The 23,432-nt window shown below is 37.3% G+C and overlaps 2 protein-coding genes across 2 annotated transcripts; both read right to left on the bottom strand.

The window, feature by feature from the left end:
• Nucleotides 1-2,471: 2,471 nt before the first annotated feature.
• LOC105221935 (uncharacterized) lies at nt 2,472-7,696 on the bottom strand. The gene is made up of 3 exons (XM_011199082.4): nt 6,421-7,696; nt 3,591-3,809; nt 2,472-3,531 (listed from the first exon to the last, which is right to left on the bottom strand). Exons 1-3 carry the CDS (start codon nt 6,794-6,796, stop codon nt 3,233-3,235), a joined length of 894 nt encoding a protein of 297 aa, XP_011197384.2. The 5' UTR covers nt 6,797-7,696; the 3' UTR covers nt 2,472-3,232.
• A 9,142-nt stretch (nt 7,697-16,838) lies between these two features.
• LOC105221923 (uncharacterized) lies at nt 16,839-21,450 on the bottom strand. Its single transcript, XM_011199069.3, has 3 exons — nt 21,002-21,450; nt 17,460-17,612; nt 16,839-17,382 (listed from the first exon to the last, which is right to left on the bottom strand). Exons 1-3 carry the CDS (start codon nt 21,327-21,329, stop codon nt 17,210-17,212), a joined length of 654 nt encoding a protein of 217 aa, XP_011197371.2. The 5' UTR covers nt 21,330-21,450; the 3' UTR covers nt 16,839-17,209.
• Between the last annotated feature and the right edge of the window lie 1,982 nt (nt 21,451-23,432).

Here is a 23,432-nt window from a genome sequence, read left to right as displayed (position 1 = left end):
ATTAAAATTACATATGATTCTGCAATAAAACTTTGCAAACAAAGTGTATTTAAGCCATGCGATATAATATATAGAAGTAGCCGAAATCGGAGTATAACGTTTTAAGGCCCCAGATATCAGCGGGTGTGATTCAATACTTCCCGTAGCCCTCATATATCTCAGAGAAAGGTTTTCGAACTTGCTGTTGACTTTATACCGAATATCGCAAAAAAACTAAGAGCGTGGCTGGATTATACGGTAAACTACTAAAAGTGCGATAAGTCACTGAATAAATGCGCCATAACATCAATGAATTTATCGGAATAAAATTTTCCCAAAAAATGTCAACATTGACTGTAACTTTACAGGAATGAAGTTCGCTCAGAAAATTTTAAGCTCACATCATGCTATTGTGCCAAAATTCAATAGAATCGGGATAATACTTAGCTTTTCCGCTATATGCTTAATATATAGTAAATATTTTCAAACTTCCGTTAAAATTTATACCGCATCCATCGGCCAATACTTAAGAAATCGTAATGAAATTTGTAAATAAATTATTTCCAACAAGTAAAGAAGGTCAAAGTTCGGGAATAATCGAACATTTCATACTCTTGCAACTTGTTGTCTACCAAATTTGGCTGAAATTAGTCGAGTAGGTCCGGAGATACCTACCTTTACGGATAGGCAGCGGCGAATATCGCTCTGTAAGTATTCGACGTAATACCCGCCGGGGGAAGCAGAGGAAGAGGAAGACCTCCACTCCCTTGGAGAGATCAGGTGGTGAAGGATCTAGCTGTTGGTATATATCGAATTGGTGCCAAATTACAAAAAGAAGACACGACTAGCGCGCTGTTGTAAACTCGACTTCAACCGCCTTAGCGGTGTCTACGACACTCTTATAAAAGGTTGAAGCTCTGCAGCTCGAGTTATTTTCTCCAGGAGCAGATTGAATAAGTCGAACGATAAGAAATCGCCTATGTAACAACGCTAATATGGGCGAAATTAGACTGCAACCACGCCTACTTCCCATATAACGTAATTTTTAATTCCATATGAGTCTTTCTTTTTCAGTGTACGAATAACACCTTAAAAGTATGTCATATTATGACTAAATATTGTCCAAATTCAACAAAAACTGTTCAAGCCCCTAGGTATCAAATATGTGAACCCCAGTACCTTAGTTGAATTTTTACCGCAAATATGTAAAAGAATTAAAATTGAAATTCGGAGATAATCTATTCCTGACAATGGTATGTCTGTGTGTCAAAAATGGGTTGAATCGAGTCAATACTTCCTTTAGCTCTCACATACCTAATGGAACGATTCTCGATCGTGTTTTACTGATATCAGGAACTTAACCTCCCCTATATAACAAACATCCAGGTGACAAGTTGACTTTACTCCATATGAATGATGATCGTATGTGAGGTACCTTAATGAAAATTTTATTAGAATGTGGCACGATAATGGTTAATATGTAAAATCTGCTCGATACTGCTCCAACTTCCATGTACTACATATAACACAATAATATTCGTTTTTCTAAAAAAAACCTTTTTCCGAATATGTCGTTCATTGTGGGAGTTATATCGAGTATGCAAATATATTTATACATATAATTGCAAACTTGCCCTTCCTTACTTATTTATAATTACAGTTTTACTTATTTCATCTGGTTTTTATCATTTGTAGGTACCCCATCATGCAGACATTTAACGCCTAAAAGTATATTCGTTTAAAGTTGGTTTGGTCGATTATTTGTATGCGAGTTAAATGTATGTATGTATACATATATATATATGAGAAGCCACTAACACTAAAATGTTATTGTTGTCAAAAAAGTCTTGCGGTATTTTTATTATTGAAATTTTTTTTTTATTGAAAATGAAATGAATTTTTGATGACTCATGCCCAGCTCTTGACCGATGCTACGGCTGCTACTATGCAGGTCTCTTTCGACCAATTCAGCGATTTTATCGCAATTTTCGACGACAGGCCTTCCGGAGCGTGCGCATCTTCGACCACCTCTACACCAAAACGAAAACGTTGAAACCATCGTTGTGCAGTGGAAATGGAAACTGTATCAGGTCCATAAACTGCACAAATTTTATTGGCGGCTTGAGATGCATTTTTGCCTTTATCGTAGTAGTACTGTAAAATATGCCGTATTTTCTCTTTATTTTACTCCACGTTTGCGACGCTATAACTCACGAACGACTTAAAAGAAACGGCAATCAATCAAACACGTGTTAGCGCGTGATATGAGCTTTCCAAAAAGGTATAGCATGACCCGATGCGACGAATAAAACTACAACTACGCGCTTTCAGCGCCAACTAGCGAAAATGCCGCAAGATTTTTTTGACAACCTAATATTTTAAGAGTTTGGTAATTATGAAGCACCAACTCTTTGAATTTTTCTCCAAAATGTCGTTGGCAATAAGGCATTGGTGAGCCCGATTCGCATGTCCTTTAATATAAATTGAATTGTTTTGTCTGCGTCGTTTTCTGGTTCTTATTTAAATTAGCCGACAACTTGAGTTAATGGACTTTTAAATATGAAAAAGTTTTTTAATGTTAGTAAACGTTAGGATAGCTTCCTTAAACGCCTCGAAATTGATGTGCGCTTTCTGGCATCATTACAACATTGAAAAAGGAAATAGTATTAACATTTTTTTAACATTTGTTTTGAAAATGAGGTCAGAGCATTCGCTGCTGTAAATTCGGCTATAACCACGGTGTTTACGCCAATCAAGAAGAAGAAGATATTCTACACAACTTTAAAGAGTCTTGGCCAGTCAGCTGACTTTTGACCTGCAAAGTGAAGTTAAAGCACTAGCACAGGGCTTTCGTCAAATAAACATACATATACAATAGGTCCAACCGTTTCCTTTAGTATTCCTATGTCCACTAACAGAACTAACGTTAACACCCTAACGCCCGACAACTGTGGGTTATGGCTAAATCCTAGCTATTCTAATTACTCTGGCAATATCATTGACATGCATGAGTAGAGCCAGTTTTGTTATGTGATAAACGCTTTGGCTGCGCAATAAATGCAGAATAAATTAATTATTATTATTCATAATCTTTAGAAGTTGGTAGTGTTTTCACAAAAATGCCCATTAAAAGATCTCAGGGAATTATTATTTTTATAATAAATACTTTTATGCTATATATGTGTATAAAACGTTCAATAATTTATTACAAACTAGATTAAAACTAAGCTTGAATTAAATACGATAAGCTTCTTCACTGCAGCTCATTCGGTGACTCTAAATTTAGGCTTCGCGCGTAACCCCCATAACCGCTACCGCTGTGGCCACCTCCCATATGTCCGTGTCCGCTGCTGTGTCCTTCATCATAGGAGTGCGAATGGCTTGAAGTATATACAGGTTTGGAAACAATTTCGTATGTTGTGGACTTTCCACCGCCGGAGGCCAAACTCTTCAAACCCAATACGCTGGATAGTGTTAAGGCCATTAGTGCCGTCATGAGTGCTTTGCCAGCCATTAACGCCACAGCACCCATACCAATGGCCATGAGAGTTCCTGAGATGAACAAATATATTTAGTAAATGAGAAGTTTTTACTTTAAAAATGGTGCTTACCCTTCATCATTAGACCAGCGGCGATGAGCGCCTCCATACCACCTTTTTTGCCAAATTTTCCTTTACGTCCTGTCTCCACAGCTGAACGGGCTTCCGCCATTGTTTCGCTGTCGATCAATTTGAAACGGAGGTAGTGTGTTTGCAGGAAACTACTCAATTTGTTCACAATGTATCCATTGAGGCGTGAGTTAGGGTCATTCGGGTAGCTTCGTGCAACTTCTGTAGTAATCGAATGAGAGAAAATACAAATATATGGATTTTATTAGAAAGATATAGCTATAGGATACGATATATGTATGTTAAAGGAAGTTTAGTAACGAATATGTATAGTAGGGGAACAGGTATTTCAGAATCAAAAGTTAAGCTGAATTTATTGTTTTGGTTAAGTCTCAATAGGAAGAGTTCAATTAATTCAAATAGAAAATATTGGTTAAAAATCTGTTATCAAATCGCAAACCTCGGATGGATCTGACATTGCTATCTTATAAAGTTCTTTCTGCGTTCCAAAACGACTGAGATATTTAAAATTTGGAAATTTTACTTAAAAAATTTGAAACCCCGGGGGGAATATTTTTGAATACAATAAGTAACGTTTTAGAAGACGCTATATTTCGAAATTAATATCTTTAAAGGTGCGATGCTAATATTTTCCAAACAATTTGGCTTACTAGCGTCCTTTTCCTACGAAAGTTAACCCTCTTTCCAAGAGAGTATAATTGTTATTATCTTCTAACCGTTGTTTGAAAAATTAAATGTTGTTATGAAATTAGTACATCTGCTTCAGAGTCCACAACCTTGAAAGTTTGGTTTGGTTGCTTACTTTTTACCGAAAATGCCGGTTGAATCGGGACTTCTTTTACTCCAAATGTACCTATTGTAAATATTTTCGAACATCTGATTGACTTTATGCCACATATTTTAGCATGCAATTATGAGAACGTGGTTTTCTGATAACAGTGTATCTTTGTACTTAAAATGGATAAAATCGGGTGGAAACACGCCCTAGCCCAATAGAACTAATATCAAATTTTCAAACATGGGGTTGACTTTACTATTTATATATTGGAGATGATATGTAAGGTACCTTAATGAAACAGTTTAAAATAAATTAAGTCATGACAACAATATCTCTATCACACACATTCCTTTTTCTAACTTCCGGTTGGCTATATACCGTATATATCGATCCAGATGTAAGATAACTTAGCAAAATTAACTGAACGGCTAATATTGGATATAGTATCTTAATGCCTCATTTGTGAAATGGGTCTAGAAATTACTCAGACTTCCATACATAATTAAATTGCTTGAAAATATGTTCTTGAGTGTACTCGAGCAATAAGAAAAGCGAAAGCAATCAGCCCGAAACTTATTTTTGTCCTCAAAATAGCCTACGTAGTGCTTTCCGACTGCTTATGTTGGTTAAAATGTGTGATGTTTCAATGAAATTAGCTGGACAAGTTTTCTTACTAATTTTGTGGTTTTCAATGCTAAACCACATGAATGAAGTTAGTCTAAACCTTGTTCCAAGCCTCATATCCTTATTATAATACATTTCGATCCTTTGGTTGATGTTTTCCACAACAACTCATTGCATTAAACTTCTTGATCTTTGTTTGAGTTTATATCAACTATATACTATATCTCATTTGAGAATGATTTTAATAAAATTTTGACCGACGCGTATAAAATATATTAGTACAACTAGATGAGTCTATACCTTTCAATATAAGCTAATAAGATTCTAAATTTGATTATCGTCCTTACGATTTCGTCAAACAATAAATATCTTTGGCATCATTTTACTTTTGCAACCAGTTGCTACAGAGTATTATAGTCCAACCGTCCATCCGTGCAAGCTGTAACTTGAATAAAAATTGAATATCTCGATGAAACTAGGAATGTGGGTTTCTTTGTACAAAAAAATTGCGAGTTCGTAGATGTGTGTAATCGGACCACTGCTATGCCCACAAACCGCCATTAGCCGAAAATACATAAAGCGCCATAACTAAGCACTGATTTAAGATATAAAATTGTAATTTGGTACAGAGGATCGCAGTAGCAAGGGGCACCTGTGCGCAAAAATTTTTGAAAAAATAGGCGTGGTCCATTAACCACTTCAGCTACAAAAACCAAATTTTTGGAGTATAAATCTTATAAGAACTTCTACCAACAGTGTGAAACTGGATGAAATCGGAGGATGCCCCATATAACGGTACTCTTAAAAATTACAAAAAGCGCGATAAATCAATAACTAAATACGCCAGAGACATTAAATTTTACCATCGAGATGATATGGGAGAGCATTATGGGACCAATTGAAAAAATTGGACGTTGGGTGTGGTACGTGGTTCTTCTTAGATTTTTATGTCACATTGTGAAAATGGACGAAATCGGACAACAACCACGCCTACTCTCCATATAGCACAATTTTAAATTACACTTGATTTGTTCAGTACACAAATCAAGAAGCAATTAATATAACGGGATAAAACTTCACACGAATAATGTCTTTAGTTTGTGCCACCTTATGACTGAAAATTGTTTAAATCCATTAAAAACTGTTCAAGGCCCTAAGAAGCGAATATTTAGACCCCAATAGTTATAGTTGGCTTTTGATCGAAAATGTCGGCCAATGTTTACTTGTTTTTAATATAAAGTTTTGCCAACACCTGCAGGTATTCCCTCGGATTTGATCGTAGCGATTTGTGAGAGTATTAATGTTCGGTTACATCCAAACTAAGCTCTTGCTTACTAATTTTTCTTTTGCAAAAGCACAAATCAATTTTGATTTATCTTCTAATCACCTGCCCTGTAGCTTCCTACCTACCTGCTATTAAGTCGTTGCTCTTCACCTCTGTGGCATTGGCATTTCTCACTACACTCACGCCAGGCACTAATTTCAGCTCGTCCCTTTCCATCAAACGCTCCATAATTTTCACAAATTCAATTTTCAAGCACATCCAGCTCAGCTGTGTTTTACACTCTTCAAATGCGCGTTTCATTACGTCACGTTTGCTATTGCTGTTGCTCGTGCCTGTGGTCTCGGTCGGGCTGGAATGTGAGGCGGGCGGCGCCTTTAGACTATTCTCGCTGGCAGGCTCTTCGAAAGTGCGTACAGTAGCGGCATCTGCATCGGAAAATCTCAACAGCAGAATGAAGAATCCCAAATAAATTAAGTATTCCATAGTTCTTTGTGGCAGCATGACGACGGTGTTCGTATGTACGTGTAGATCTATATCCTTTTGAATTGACTAAGCAGGAGTAAAGCTATGAATGCTGCTGCGAGTTGTGTGCCACACTATCACTTAGTACCGACTGTTGATCGACATTAGAGTGATCTGAATTTTATACTATAATAAAAGCAATGCAGAAAAGCGGCGAAAAGTTGTTAACGAAATTGGACAGAAAAAATGCTGCGGTAAAACAACAATTGTGGCTGTAATAAAGTTTAAGATAGCAGCAGTCGCAGCGGCGGTCTGCTGGCGTTGTTTCCCTTTCACTGTGGCAGCATAGCGGAACTGCATCAAAAGAAAGGAACTTCGAGAGACCAAGACGTGGGCCAGTGGAAAGCTTAACAACCAAGCATTAAGAGAGAAAGAGAGAGGTAGAGAGGGATTCAAACGGAAGCAGTTCGTTATACCAACCTAATTATGTTCAAATAAAATTTTTATTTTCTTCATATGCTGTTCTCTTCGCATACAAATTTGCAGAATAATTCATACTCAATCAGCAGTGTGTGAAAGAAAATGGAAAACTCTCAATTGCAATTAAAAATCATTAACCAAAGAAGTGACAGTATCACTAGTAGAAATTCAGAAAGGCAGTGAAGTGTGTACACACTGTTGGACTGTTGGGTGGTCAACCTAAACCACAAAACCCCCTTCAACTCATCAATGCAGAGCTGGACTTATTCATATACTACCGATGTTTTGAAAATGAAAGTTTTACTGCAATGCCATCAGTCAAGAAGAGGGAACGGGAGATAGGTATAAAACGCCCCGTTAACTTTTTCCTTTATAACATTCCCTTTCGGTATGTGAGAAATTGCCAAAAATGGAGACGGTCGGAGACTACGGTCAAATTATGTATATGTGATGAATATGAGAAAGACCAAATTATGCTTAGCGCCAAGAGAACAGTACGAGTAAAACTGAAAAGAAACTGATCAAATCAACAGTGGTAAAACAGTAACAGTAACGAAAACGGCAAGTACATATGCCGTATAGAAATAGAAAATATTTTTAAAATAAATGAAAAATCTGTTTATGTTACATGCAGAAGACTTCCCGACAACTCAGGTGTGTTCATTAATTGCCATGCTAAAAATGTAGTGATATGTCTCCCTCCTAAACAATAAAAAACCACAAGAAGCATTGTATATGCAAGTACATATAGTATATGTATAGTAAGTATAGCGTTGGTTGGACAGTGAGGGGGTGTGCAAACTGTTATGTATACATCTTTAATTAATGTAAAACAGCAATTGTCGCGTGCTTCGTTGATTAACAGTTGGACGTCGTAGTTGTCACCGATGTCATCGAAGCCGTTGCACAGTGGTCAGTTTGTATAAAAGTATTGTTATTGAATATATAAAGTTAATTTCATGGGCAACTACTATCTGCAGTCGAAAAAGTAGTAGGTTCAAGTATGCTAAATTTACATTATAAATATCTTATGCAAGTGGTTATTACTGGCTGCTCATTCATGGGAAGTTGAAAATCAGTATATAGAACGTATCCTATGTTCTTTACTCAATTCGTTAAGCAAAAATATACCATACATTGTTGTTACAAGAAAATGTTAACTTTTTACTAAGAAATATTACACCTTGACAAATTGAATTCATAAGTGGTACGTGGAGGTTAGATTAGGTATAGACCTTAACACTCTCTATAACAATAAGGTATTTCACTAAGCGTTGGAGAAGAGCGAATCAAACAAACAATACCAGATGTTCAAAAAACCGACAGCACTAGTGTTGCAAGCTTAGGCTAACATATCTTCTGACTCATGCGACAAAACCTTAAATTTTAAATTCTTAAAATAAAGAACAAAATTAAGTTGAATTTTCATTTGTCGCTTGATCAATTTACAATAGTAACATCAATCTCACATATGCTAAACTAAAAAAAAAAATTAGTATTATAGTTTAGAAGATAACGGTTATACCTCTTTATCAGATATTCGCATAGTATCTTGTAACGGGTGATTTTTTGAGGTTAGGATTTTCATGCATTAGTATTGACAGATCACGTGGGATTTCAGACATGGTGTCAAAGAGAAAGATGCTCAGTATGCTTTGACATTTCATCATGAATAGACTTACTAACGAGCAACGCTTGCAAATCATTGAATTTTATTACCAAAATCAGTGTTCGGTTCGAAATGTGAAAATCCGCTTTTTTATCGACAAATTTTGTTCAGCGATGAGGCTCATTTCTGGTTGAATGGCTACGTAAATAAGCAAAATTGCCGCATTTGGGGTGAAGAGCAACCAGAAGCCGTTCAAGAACTGCCCATGCATCCCGAAAAATGCACTGTTTGGTGTGGTTTGTACGCTGGTGGAATCATTGGACCGTATTTTTTCAAAGATGCTGTTGGACGCAACGTTACGGTGAATGGCGATCGCTATCGTTCGATGCTAACAAACTTTTTGTTGCCAAAAATGGAAGAACTGAACTTGGTTGACATGTGGTTTCAACAAGATGGCGCTACATGCCACACAGCTCGCGATTCTATGGCCATTTTGAGGGAAAACTTCGGACAACAATTCATCTCAAGAAATGGACCCGTAAGTTGGCCACCAAGATCATGCGATTTAACGCCTTTAGACTATTTTTTGTGGGGCTACGTCAAGTCTAAAGTCTACAGAAATAGGCCAGCAACTATTCCAGCTTTGGAAGACAACATTTCCGAAGAAATTCGGGCTATTCCGGCCGAAATGCTCGAAAAAGTTGCCCAAAATTGGACTTTCCGAATGGATCACCTAAGACGCAGCCGCGGTCAAAGCAAATTATCTTCAAAAAGTAAATGTCATGAACCAATCTAACGTTTCAAATAAAGAACCGATGAGATTTTGCAAATTTTCATGCGTTTTTTTTTCAAAAAAAGTGAAAGTGGTTTAGTTTGGGACCACGACTTGTATGTATTATAGTATTTTAATAATGGAAATTACTGACGTAGCTGTATTATCATTCAACTAGGTTCATTTCATATTTTCTTTTCGTAAAGGCTCTTATTAGCACTTTCTTTTGTTAGTACGCAAGGTCAACGCCAAAGGTAAATCACACAAACATTTTCTTAAATGCAGAAAGCACTCAACTAGCTTCCCTTCACAAATAGTTTGTGCGAAGTTTTAATTACATTAATCAAATCGAAATACTAGTAGTTGGTATACTTGGGAGCATTACAATTTAAAGAGAAAAGGTCACTTTATCAACACTGAAATAAACATAATTCCAGACGTGGATTCTTTCGTATTACCTAGAGTATTTGTACTTTGGCTACTAGTTGCACATAAAAAAACTATTTGAGCCAAAAAGTTGTTGGTGACACTAAAAACAAAATGCACTAACTTTATAATTGCAGAAATATAAAATGTACATTAAGTACAATACATATATGCACAGGGAATTTGCTGTAGGCACATTTCTCGACATGGAGGTAGCCTTAAAAAAAGTGGGGTGACCGGCAACTTAACAAAAAGAATCGGCTTCGCCATCCACGTATGTAAAACTGAGATGGTTTTATTTACTAGGAGGTATAAGATCCTTAACGTGCTTCTCCCCCCTTTCGAGAGTTCACGACTTCAACTTGTTCATAAGGTGAAGAAGCTAGGTATTAACCTTGATAGAAAGGTTTCATGGAGGCCAGATATTAAGAAGAGTAAGAAAGGCATCGGCTGTCTTATATTGCTGTAGAGGAGCTATAGGGAAACGGTGAGGATCAAGCTAAGCCAATTATAGTATGTTCTATCAGGTCAACCCTATCCTGATATAAGATTTTCCATATGATAGGTTATATATACATGTGTATGCATATCAGTTGATATGTGAGATAGATTCTCAAAATTAACTGAACGTACTATATAATATTGGATTTACTATAGTCTAATGCCGAAAATATGTGAATCTGTAAAACCTTATGCCGAACATCTCGTTCAATGGTGATTATTTAAAAACTTGCTTGAAGGTATGTTCTCAAGTAGATTTCACCAATGCCCAAATTAATTCGATCGGCCTATTTCTTTCTCTACCCCACTTTTTAAATGACAAAATTTGTGATACATTAAAAAATTTCATGAAACAAGTTTTTTTTTTAATTATATGGTTTCCCGCTGAATACTAATAATATTTGTGCAGACTTTGGTCCAAACGTTATTATTATTATTATTATTTTATTGAAAAGGATAATACAATTACACCTTAACATTCTAAAGATTTTACAGCATTAGCGACTAAGGCCATCAGCTATGCCTAATGCAATAAACTGCGATCCTCTGATTAATGTTTTTACATCAACTCATTATATTAAACTTAGCTTCTTCAGTTGAGTTTACATATATCACATATTTTTCATTTGAGGATGATTTTAATATTTTTATTATTCCACGCGAAGTAAAATATCTATATATATAAAAGAAAGTCGTGTTAGTTACATCACTTATAACTCAAGAACGGCAGAACAGATTTGGCTGAAAATTGGTAGGGAGGTAGCTTAGAGCCAGGAGACGGACATAGGATACTTTTTATCTCTTTATGTCAAAATTTAATACAACTAATAAATAAAAAAATTTATTTTAAAATAATAATCATTTTTTAAAAATTCATTTTTTTAGTAAAAATTTCAATATTACATTTATACAAAAAAAAAAAAAATAAAAACAACCTTACATCTTCGTCTATATAAATATGTATGTATGTAAAAATGAATCGCCAAAATGTAAGTATGTACGCTCATAACTTTAATACGACTGAACGAAATTAGATAATTCTTTTTTTAAAATATTCGTTTAGGTTCAGGGATTATTCGAATAATTGCCGGAAACCCCTAAAAAACAGTCCTTTTCTTTTTCTCATACAAACGAATGTTTGTTCGTTAGTAACGCTAAGAGAACGGCTGAACCAATATTGATGAAATTTTAAGAGGTTGTTTGTTGTGGATTAAGGAAGGTTTAGAAATAAAAACATCTTATTTTTCATGAAAAGTCGGCAAATTGGATAATCCAAAAAGTAACTTTTTCCATAAACATTTTTTTTCAATTTCTGTTTTGTTTTTCAATATTTTGATTTGGAAATTATTTGAATAGTTCAGTCTCGATCGCTTGCTTTTTTATTCCGGCTATTCAAAAGAAAAATTATTTGTTCAATTCACAACCTGTCGTAAAGCATCGTAAAATTATAAATTTTTACACTTTTTTTTTTATAATTTTATGATTTACGATGCTTTACGACAGGTTGTGAATTGAACAATTGAAAATTATTCAGTGAAAACTTTACGTATGTTTCACACAAAGAGGTCAATTGCAGATTGAAATTTGTTACGAAGCCACCAAGAGATCGCCCTAATATCGGTCGGTGTTCTTTTTGACATCAAAGTATTGCAGCCCAAGACAAGGCAGGAAGTACTCCCAGGATGCGGTGACATATGTGCGGAATTATGGATCGCGGTCAATCAGTAAGCGATCGTCACGATGGCACAGCACGACTTTTCAAACAACAGTTACGATGTTTGATTGACTTTAGCTAGATGTACTCTGTTGAGTGGCAAAAGAGAGGTTTGCCGCACGCACATATTCTTCTTTGGATGATGGTTACACCAGATCAAATTGATGAAATCATTTCTCTGGAAATTCCTGATGTAGAGAAAGATCCAGTATTATATGAAGTGGTGGAAAGCAATATGGTTCATGGACCCTTTTCGGTTTATATGTCTAACAATAAATGCACGAAACACTATCCGCTTGCTTTTCTTTCGGAATCGCAAACTGGAAATGATGGATATCCACTCCATCGTCGTAGCTCATCAGACGACCATACAACTTAGAGTAGTGAAGATCGAAGTTGACACCATATGGATCGTCCTATATTCTCCACTGTTGTCTAATTCACATTCAAAACTCATATCAATGTTTAGTATTGCAGTTTGGTGTAATCTATAAAATAAATTTTTTGTAAGTACGTCACCAAGGGAAGCAACATGGCGGTCAATGGTCTTAACGATACGGTCCATACGTGAACTGCAATAAAGCGCTTTGTAGGATATTTACTTGCAATTCATGAACGGTTTCCGATTGTTGTGTGTCTCGCAGTTAATATGGAGATTGGCCAAAGAGTTTATTTCAGCTCAGAGAATACATTACAGCCGGTGGTAACACCGCCAACAACAAAACTAACATTGACGAGTTTTTTTCTCAACTTTCGTCAGTGATCCGCTTACGAGAACATTGCTCTATTTGAAAATACCTTGCATTCATGGCAAGACCGAACAGTAGATGGACATTCAGGTGTGTTCTCAACTAATGCATTAGGATGAATTTGCACAACCCACCCAAAAAACGATGATTGCTTCTACCTTCGGTTGCTACTGATTAATGTACGCGGCATATTGCGTACTGTGAATGGTATGTGTGTGCAATTACAATTGCTGGAACACGATAATCAGTGGAAACAAACGTTGGACGATGCGATAGCTACTTCGAATGCAAATGAAGATTGCACACTTTTCGCGATAATCATTTCACCATATCAGCCTTTAAATCCGCGTCAATTATGAGATACGAACAAAAATGACATTGTCGAAGACATTTTACATCGTATTCGCAAAAATTGGAAATGGGTCAATTCCGGTTGATGCTTCCGGTGGTTTGATATCAATTCCATCTGCGGTTTATCAATTCACGAAAGATGAACTCATCACCAATCTTCGGACATTGGCCAAATTATCGTAACTATGATTCCTTAAATGCACGCGCAATATTAACTGCCAAAAAATACAGATGTTCTTGACTTAAACTGGAAGATTCAAAGTCAAATTCCGGAAGACTTGCGCTCATACAAATCGACCGATCGTCTTTCCATTGAAGACGTCGCCGTGAATTATCCAGTGGAGATTATAAATTCGTTGGAGAGGCTTGGTATGCCACCGCATCATTTGCGTCTCAAAGTTTGATCTGTCGTTATTATGTTTTGCAATCTGCAAGCACCGAAACTATGTAATGGAACCCGACTGATTGTGACGTAGCTATCGAATACAAAGGGCTGAATGCTTGATTCACGAATTTCTTTGAGTTCCAACGATTTGCCATTTCAGTTTCCAGCGAAAAATTGCATTTGAGATGACACTCAACAGGACACAAGGATAGTCGCATAGTGTGTGCAATAAGTTTGGAAATTCTATGTTTTTCACACGGCCAGATATACGTGGCGTGCACACGAGTTGGAAAGCCATCTTTTCTGTACACCGGAACAGAAACCAAAAAATTTTGTTTATTAAGCTGCGTTACATTGAAAAAAAAAAATTGAAATGATAAAATTCAACTTCTTTTCATTTCAAAACACATAATTTCACGCAGGACAACGGCTGCGGGGCCAGCTAGTATATTAATAAAACAAAGTGAGTAGATAACCTTTAATATAATATAAGTTAATAATATACCAAAATGGATTGGCTTCCATTCAAGATTTCATCAAATAATGAATGTTGAATTCTGTCGCAACATTTAAATAATAAAGTTTTACCAACACCACATCTTTCCCTTTCTTACTTGTTTAAATATATAACTTACGCATTGAACGACATACTTATTCTCCAAAAGATTTGCTAGAAAAATTAAAACCATTACATGCCATATAAAAAGCTTTCAGGATTTCATTAAGGTGCCTTACATACAATCACCAATGACATGGAGTCAAGCGAATGATCGACAGTTCTGATATTAGTTATGTAGGTTAACTAGTTCAAGTTTTCTCCCAAGGAAAGAATTTTTCCTTCCTACTGGGTACCTGGGTAAGACAAGTTTTCACCCGATTTTGTCCATTTTTAGCGTAAACATGAACCGTTATTAAAAAAATAAATAATAAATAATATATTCGGTATAAAGTCAGCCAGAAGTTCAAAAATTTTTCCATTAGTTAAATGGGGGCTAAGGGTATTATTTATACGATTCAAGCCATTTTTGACATACATACATGACTACTATTATTAGAAGAAGACTCTATCCGAATTTATATAATACAGGATTTGTCCCGAAAGTATTAGGACTGATTTTCTTCCACCGCGACTGTACTTCGGAGCGTGCGCGCACCGACTGGATTCGGTAGAGGGCGTTTCTAGCTAACAAACGAGCAGCTGGTCAGTTGTCTCTGAGCACCTGGAGCGTCAGCACAAACATTTTCGCGCGACGTGTTTGTGTCAGTGGCGCAAGCCAAAAATGCAGCGTTCGTTGAGGCAGAGGTACGCGATTAAATTCTGTATGAAACACAGTAAATCTGCGACAAACACGTTTGATATGATCAAGCAGGCTTACACGCTGATGAATGAGCAAATGCAAAGTGAAAACGATGCTCATTGTCTTTTTTGACCTCAAAGGCATCGTCCACCATGAATTTGTTCCTCCTGGACAAACACGTGGAAGTCCTCAAGAGACTCAAGCGAAGAGTCAATCGGGTCCGATAAGATATCACAGCCGATTTGCAGTTGCACCACGACAACGCGCTTTCTCACACCGTCTTTCTTGTGTACCTAACCAAGGCCGGCATCGCATTGCTTCCGCAACCGCCGTATAGCACAGATGTGCCCCCGGACTTATTTTGTTTCCTTGCCTTAAAAGGCCGCTGAAAGGCAAGCATTTTGAGACGACAGAGAGGATTCAAGCAGCATGCACCTCGGTCCTGAAGGCTATGCCGGAGAGTACCTTCCGTGACGCCTTCAATGCTTGGAAACCGGGCTGGCAGCGCCGTATCCACGAAGAATGAGCAGATTTTGAAAGTTTTTAAACAATTGTAACGATTGGTTCAACTAATTTTTTTAAATCGACTCAGTCCTATTACTTTCCGGAAAAAACCCTATATATCTCCCAGATTGACCAATATTTTCGATAACGAGTTCACAATTCGAACTTTGATCCACATATTCGGTATCTTGAGGCTTGAATACATAGGTGTACACTTTAATGTATCTGACCGCATTTAGTTATTGAATTATCGAACTTTAAATAGTTTTTAACATAACCGTTATAGGGGGGAGTTAGCAGTTATGTATGTTCACAGTGTCGGTAGCTACTTAAGGGATTTATGCTGAGAGAATTCGAATATTATATCTCAAGTGCTTTAGGAGATATGTTTCACGAAATTGCTTGAAGAACGGATCCACACTCTTTTTTTCATACTTTCATCCCCAAGTGTGTCACAGAGGATCGCAGTATTCGCCGTGCCAAATTACCGTTTAAGATTCTTATTTAGTGCTTAGTTAGGGCTGTTTATAGATTTATGTTTAATGACGTTTTGTGGGCGTGGCAATGCACCGTTGCGTCCATGTACGAACTCGTGTACCAAGATCTGTTAGTGTAGCTTTATTTTAACCCAAGTTTTTGCTGGCATAGACAAACAGCCGGATGGACAGACAGTCACGCGGATTCCAACTCGTCTCTTCATCTCTACTCGTATTATTTATATGTGTATCTAACTCGATTACTTTTAGGTGAACAAAACTGTAACGCTCTGTAACAGCATGTTGCAGGAGTTTAAATATCGCTCAAACTCGTCGATATTAAATATTTATTCAATGATCTTTATTTATGCGGTCACAATACAAACAGAAGTGCTTAAGAGTTAAACTAATGGTAAATTTAAGCTTACTACATGAATCTGCAAATAATAGTGATTTAATTACATTATTTTGACTGTGCTTGTGTTAAGGCGAATTTGCACAACCAAATTGACCTGTTGCAAATATTTCCCAACGAAAACTCGAGCAACAAAGCCACAAAAGTTTTATTCTGAAATGACTAACGGAACCTGAGCTCAACTTAATTATGCATGGCAGTCATTAAACTGTAAGTTGCATACCATATAATATAAATGTAAATTAATTACTGCCTAATTGGTTAGTAATAATAATAATCGACTTTTAAGCGGTGACTACAATGTTGCAGATTGATTGACAAGTACAAGTGGAGACCGTGGCCCCTGGCCGTCTCCATTTTGTTCTGCAAAGTATTAGAATAAATAAAATTATTTGTACATGTAGTTTTATGAAATAAATATTATTCGATTTTCTTTATTCTTTTTTTGTGATTTTTTTCATTTTTGCATTTATGCATTTGCTTTTGCTTTTCATTTGCTTTGTTTTTGGTATCGCATAGTTTTCACTAACTAAAAACTAAGTACTCGACTACAAATAAATATTTATAAATATAAAGTTTTATAAATTAACTAAAATTTAGTCATTCCTATGTTGATCAATAGAAAAATATGGAAATATGAAAAATGATCAACTTTCATAGCAATAGAATAGGGATAGGAAGTGGAGGAGGAGGAGGAGATGTGTAAAACTAGCTAAAAGTAGTCTAGCGGCGGGTTGTGCCGTTGTCGATTCGCTTGTGTTGTTGTAGACATTTAGAAGGGTTGAGCCAAGCCATATTGGTTGTAGGCCAAGTCAGAGGCAGCAGCCTGACCATTGCGGTTCCAGTCAGAGTGCACGATCTCAGCGTTCAATGGGCTGCCAGTGATGTAAGCGGTGGTGATGTGTTCCTTCTTCTTGCCCAACAAGTCCTTGAAGAAAGTGGCGCCTATATTATAAAGACAAATATAAAGGTTTAGTGGGGAATGGCAAGCTCAGCAGGTCGAATTTCAAAATGCTACGCACCAGCAAGGATCAGAGCCAAAATGGAGATGGCCAAACTCTTGAGGGAGATGAATTTGACGATGCTGAAAGCAATCTTGCAGAGCACAGCCTTCTTCAGCTTCAAGATCAGGAGCAGAGGCAAGAGCATCTTCTTCATTTTCTTGCTGCGGGATTCTGCAATGAAAAGTTTCGGTTAGCTAATTTTGCGGCGAGGTTAAACTTAGTCGCATTAATTTAGGCAAATGGAATGCTCATATGTCTATAACAAATAGTAACTTTGAAGTTTTTTTGGTTAAAAAAGTGGTAATATGACTAACATAAACACCAATTGTGTCAAATCAAAAACATTTTGAAAGTGCCATCTTCGGATCGCCTGAAGCTAGGCTACACTATTAAACTTTTGTTACAAAAATAAATGAGCGATAATGATGTGCTACAAACAGAGTTGCCATTTCATACACGAGCACATACGTTGGATGCCCATAAATGTGAGAGGCAACAATTCTCCGCTAATAGTGTCATATTATGTGGAAAGACGGTTAATGGCATTGAAGTTGAATTTGGATTACACTTTAGGAATTCTTCTGCAAAACTAGTGAAAAGTGAGGAAGTAATAGTTGCCGAAGCAAGTGTTTGCTGAAAATGCGGTTCCCAAGAGAATCCTAAAAGTATGCAAACAGCTAATGCACTGGAGTACACACAACCGCGACCCACTCAACTGTGGTAATAAGAAAACTGCGAAAGTTTCTGAGCGTAACGACAACAGTGGTGGCTTTTAGTTGGCGGTGTAAAAAGAGGCAATGACTTTCTACATTGTTAGCACCTAATTTCGAAGCAACTTTTTTGCTGCTTTACCGACTGCTGCGTGTTCGTGAGGTGAGCTTGTTAGGTGAAGGCGCGAATAGCAGAGTATGAGTTGTTAAGAAAGCGTTGGAAGGTGGAGTGCGCGGCGTGAGATAAGAAAATGGTAAAAAGTTTTCGAAATTTTCAACTGCGTAAGTTGGTTAAGCCCGAATTTGAAGCTTACGCTGGGCTTAGTTTGCGTTTTTGGTCTGGAATAACGTTGGTTGAAGGGAGATAAACTAGCGGAATTTCAAAGTTAAGCAATATTTCCTTTGCCATACATATGTAGTACTTATAACTACGGCAGGCATGTTCTGCTTTCATCCACAGTTCGGAATACGTTTGCTTGAGTTACGTGTCGCTTCCATTGTAATGGTATAAAGCCTTGGTTAATTGTTGAAAACAATATTTTTAATGACACCATCGTGCTTTTGGAGCGATTCTAATGTGCAACTTTGTTGCCACAAACTGTTGCAAGTCAACACAGCATAAAGCTTTGATTTTATATGAAGCATGTACAACGCCGTTGGTTCATTTTGTTGCATGCTTTATGGCTTAAGTTTCACCTTTGCTCTACTCGTGATTTTACCAAGAAATTCTGGTTTATTGTCGAAGTTTTGTTGTAGAGAAGGAGCAATGTTTTCCTTGGAAATTTAAAGTAGTACAAGACTTTGAAGATTTTTTGCATCACTTTAGAAATTGATGAATGTATTAAATATAACGGAATACATTTAGTCCACTGTGGTAACTGATATTGTACACTCGTTGGATTATATATGTGATCGGGCCACAGCGGTATTTGTTTCTGTAAGACCTAAAGCTCCCAATGAAGTAAATATTTCCTTTAATATTTTCGCGTTGATGGCTTGAAGTTCATGCGCCGTAAAGCACACTACAGCGCCGACTTATTAACGAAGCAACACTCTTCCTGGCAAAACAAAAGGATAACATGCCACAAATCACCAAAGTTGTGCATGTTGCGCCAAAGACGGCTGCCCCTTTGGGGCCAACTAGTTATTTGGTATGAAGAAAGGTTTTGAGTTGAGAAAAAGTATTCTGGAAAACCACACAAATGAAATATGTTGTATGTATCATGTGTTGGAATTAGTTCCGCTGTCAAATGACTCGCTGTTGAAGAGTTGAAAGCAGGCGTGTCCTAATAGCACATTAAATAAATGTACGGAACTTTTTGTGATAAGCCACAAAGGCGCACACACGTTCACATCAAAACATTGCTGGCGAAAGTTTCATAAGTAGTAATAGGCATAAGTGGAAATTTGACGGCTTGTCAGCATAATAAAAAGGTTTCTAGGGCGTTTCTAGCGAAGGCACGACTTCTGAGTAGTTCTATAAATATTGCTCACAAATATTTCCTGCTCACTTTTCCAGCAGTGCTAAGGTCTAGCTCAACACATGCCTTATAATATCTCTTGTATTTAGTTTGTTTAATAAATGATGAATTCCCCAGCTAATTGTTACCGAGAAACTATGCTCAAAGAATCCACATAAAAAAGTAGAGGAGAACGTGAGCTTCTGTGCAGAAATTGATTTGCTTAGCGGCGCTGCCTTGGAATAGTAGGGAGAGAATAATAAATGAGCAATATGCACTGCATAACGGTGTTTCATTTTATCATTACTTGCTCAGCTCGAAGATTATAAAGGTCTTTGTGCTTTTTAGATTGCCAATGCAAGCCACACACACGCATGTGTTTGGAAATGTACGAGTATATGCGTGCAGGTTAATGCCATTTGTGCAGCAACAATTGCATTTTGATCACACTAACTTCAACCGCCAAGCGCAGACAGAAGCGTTTTTGACCAGAAGCTGTTGTGCTGTTGTTGTTGTCTGCTGAGGTATTGCATACGCTCCATTTTCTAGCTGCCTGTCGCTGTGCATGTAGAACAGCATTGGCACTCGGCACTGCAGTAACGTCAAGCCATACATGCCGACTGTAATTACCGTTACGATTATTACTCAATTAAGGTGATGTCGAAGTTCAGCGTATAAAAGTTATTGTGAAAAGTTTTTTTGTATTGGAAATGGTGCCACAGTGGTGAATGAACCTGTTGTGCCACGGCTAGTAGGCGACATTTATAGCGGTTTGCGAATTGCTTCTTGCTGCCATTGATTTATGTCACTGCAGTGGCAACGTGGAACCGAATTCGAGTTTATACTTGTATTTATGTTGCCTTTAGTTTCGGCCAGCGATATAATTGACGCAGAAGGTATGGGTGCAACAAAGTATAAAGTAATGGTTGTAATTACTTGGAAAAGTAGTGCATGTTGTAAAGTATGTGTGAAAAGTGAAATATGCGCAGAATTAAAATGTGAAATAATTGAAAATAAAAGAAGCAATCAAATAGTTGAATATTAAAAAAAAATTAAATTTGTAAATTAATTTAAATAAGTAGAACATAATTTTACTGACACTTTTCACAAATTTTTTAAAATGAATTATATTCCATACAAAAAATAAGCTTTCGGGCAATTATCACATTTGATTGGGTTAAAGCTCGAGATTAATAATTGTTATGAATTATTATATTTTAATGAGCAGTAAACTCTTTTCCATTTAGTTCGAATAAATCACGTATTAACTACCCAACTGCAAAACTGTTTTATGATACGAAATTTCTCTACAAAATTAGCCGTTGTAATTTCACTTTTTTTTCTAATTTGCACACCACAACTTTTTAATTTTCTTTTTTTTCCTTCTTACCCTCCATAGCACGGCCGGCGTATTCGTTTTCGGCTTCCTCATCCTCATCGCCGGGCAGACCGAAGTTCAATTCGTGTGTAGCTAGATAACGTTCGACGCGTTCATCAACCGATTCAACACCCTTGGCGGAGGCACCGAATGAGCGACCAGTTTCCGAGCGTTCTACACGCAGACCACCGAAGAGTGGGAGCGAGTCGGCACTGTCGATTCTATTGATCAAACCAATGACGTCCTTTTCGCTGTTATCCAGCTGTTGCAGTGAGGGTAGAGCGGCAGCGCTGCAGGCGAAGGACGCGATGAGTACGGCACATACGAATTTCGAACACATTTTGTTTTGATTATTAGATTTCTTGTTAATTAATTTAACTAATTAATCCGTTTTTATTGTGGGTTGATCACACAGTACACACCGTTTGAAGGTTGAAATTGTTTTGTGATTGATTAAGTGCCAAGCACGAGTATTTATACGAGGTGAATCTATAAAATCGGAATGCAGTTAATCGTATTGCGGTGTATTGAGTTGTCGCTTAATGAAGTGTCACAGCTTAACGCGCTTAGGCAATTCGTAGCCGAAAATGTTCCAACTCTTTCCAATTCCTATTTTGTCGACTAGAAATCGGAAAGAAAGAAAATATGCAAACGCCAAAATACGCAACCAATAATATCACGTACACACGTACGAACACATATATTGGTGCAGGCTAAGTGAATTAGAGGAAGCCAGCAACCGGGGGATGGTGTGGGGTGTCAGAGTCAAGCGTCAGGTACGCGACGTTGCATTTCAAGTAAGCAAAATACAAATTGCCATTAGTACTATGCCTCGTTGCTGCTATCACTATAGTGACTACTACGCAATGCTGATTGCCTTAACCGCTGACCGCAGCCCACAGCCCGTCCGCTAACCGTTCGATTTTTGATTTTTGGACGCACTGTCCGTTGCTTGCCTTCGATTTTTCGACATACATTTGCAAAGCGAACAAATTTCTTGCCCATAATTTCATGGTTGCCAGTAACAGCAACAACCACAGCAATATCAACACTTCGAGTATTAGACTCGCTGCCTTCGAGCGCCAAAATCGACGTTATATCGCCTTATTTTCCTTTCTTTCGACACTTCGGCAACTTCTCTCGGTTATTTGTCACGTTTTTGGCTTTTGATTGTTGCTACACCTGCCACCCAAACGAAAGGGAAGTCGCCAACACTTAGCCATGACAGTGGCAAGTTCGCATCAATATGTTAGAAAATATATGTATGTGTAGAAAAACAAAAACAAAAAAGAAGAAAAAATACGAATATAAAAAATTTGTAAAACTACATTTCGATAGCAAATGTCCTATTTGAGCAAAATTGTTGTTGCATTTATATTATCATTAATATGCGTCACGCATGTCTGGGCGTATGTGTGTCACACGCACACACACGTTCACGCGCATATTCCGCTGCAAGCCCATGTATGTGATTTTATTCAATTATGACTGCTGGCCACTGGCCACAGCCGCTAGCCACAAATATGAACTCGTGCACATACAGAGCCCCAGCGTAGTGGATTATCTGTTCCAAATTCTTTTCATAAATTTATGCGTCGCCTGTCACCCACAAGCGTAAACGCACACCCAAGCACCGCATACGAAGCACAGTCATACGAGTAACTGAATTAATTCCATCATTGGTTTCTATGAAAGTCAGCAGTTTATTAACATTTCGCTGGTGTTCCGTAATGGCAATTGTAAATACAAGTGCAGATGTGTGTCTGTGTGTGTGCTACGTGTAGCTACGCACAAATTATTCTATTAGTCGTTGTTAAACGGTACTTGTGAACCACTTTGTCCACCACCAACACACGTTCGATTTGCCACTATTTTGCTCAGCCCGTTCACTAGCTCGGCGCTCAGCTTACGCCGGCCCCACCCACTCGCCTTTTGGGTTAATTGACATTCTATTGCAATCGGCTTTATGTGATTTTATGGCCGTTCATTTGGTCTCAATGGCCCAGATTCTTTCCTTTCCTCGCATTCGTTTGCTTTCGATTTCAATAAAATTTCTTTTTCGTTTCGTGTCGCTCGTCTCTTCCTCTTGAAATTTTTGGTCAAATCATTGTTGACACTCGTGGTTCCAAATGAAGGGCACTGGAATGCTCATGTCGGTTATTCTGCGTCATGGCTAGGGCACATTTGTTGTACCGATATACATATACATACATATGAATATAAATGCCCTCACCTGATGGGATAACAGTTTAAGCACTTAATTCTGAAGACTTCGTTGCAATTGGTAGAATCAAATAACACTGCTTGGCTTACTTACAACTTAGTAGAAGTCAGCAGTTTTGCTATTGACCAGGACATTAAATTGCATTAATATGGCATTGTCAGCGAGTCTTTAATCAACTGCAGCAATTTAATGAAATTGTATGCTGACTAATCTTTTTAT

Source organism: Bactrocera dorsalis, chromosome 2, assembly GCF_023373825.1.
Source record: "Bactrocera dorsalis isolate Fly_Bdor chromosome 2, ASM2337382v1, whole genome shotgun sequence".
NCBI classification, from domain to species: Eukaryota; Metazoa; Arthropoda; class Insecta; order Diptera; family Tephritidae; genus Bactrocera; species Bactrocera dorsalis.
Note: the sequence above shows the minus strand (reverse complement) of the source record. Positions and strands in the feature narration are given on the sequence as shown.

Excerpts from the sequence above, each read along its gene's own strand:
- LOC105221935 (XM_011199082.4), bottom strand. The coding sequence starts at position 6,796 with ATGCTGCCACAAAGAACTATGGAATACTTAATTTATTTGGGATTCTTC. Across the intron at positions 3,810-6,420 it reads GAGCAACGACTTAATAGCAG|AAGTTGCACGAAGCTACCCG; the intron begins GTAGGTAGGAAG and ends CGATTACTACAG. Across the intron at positions 3,532-3,590 it reads CGCTGGTCTAATGATGAAGG|GAACTCTCATGGCCATTGGT; the intron begins GTAAGCACCATT and ends TGTTCATCTCAG.
- LOC105221923 (XM_011199069.3), bottom strand. The coding sequence starts at position 21,329 with ATGTGTTCGAAATTCGTATGTGCCGTACTCATCGCGTCCTTCGCCTGC. Across the intron at positions 17,613-21,001 it reads CGCCGGCCGTGCTATGGAGG|AATCCCGCAGCAAGAAAATG; the intron begins GTAAGAAGGAAA and ends TTTTCATTGCAG. Across the intron at positions 17,383-17,459 it reads TTTGGCTCTGATCCTTGCTG|GCGCCACTTTCTTCAAGGAC; the intron begins GTGCGTAGCATT and ends TTTATAATATAG.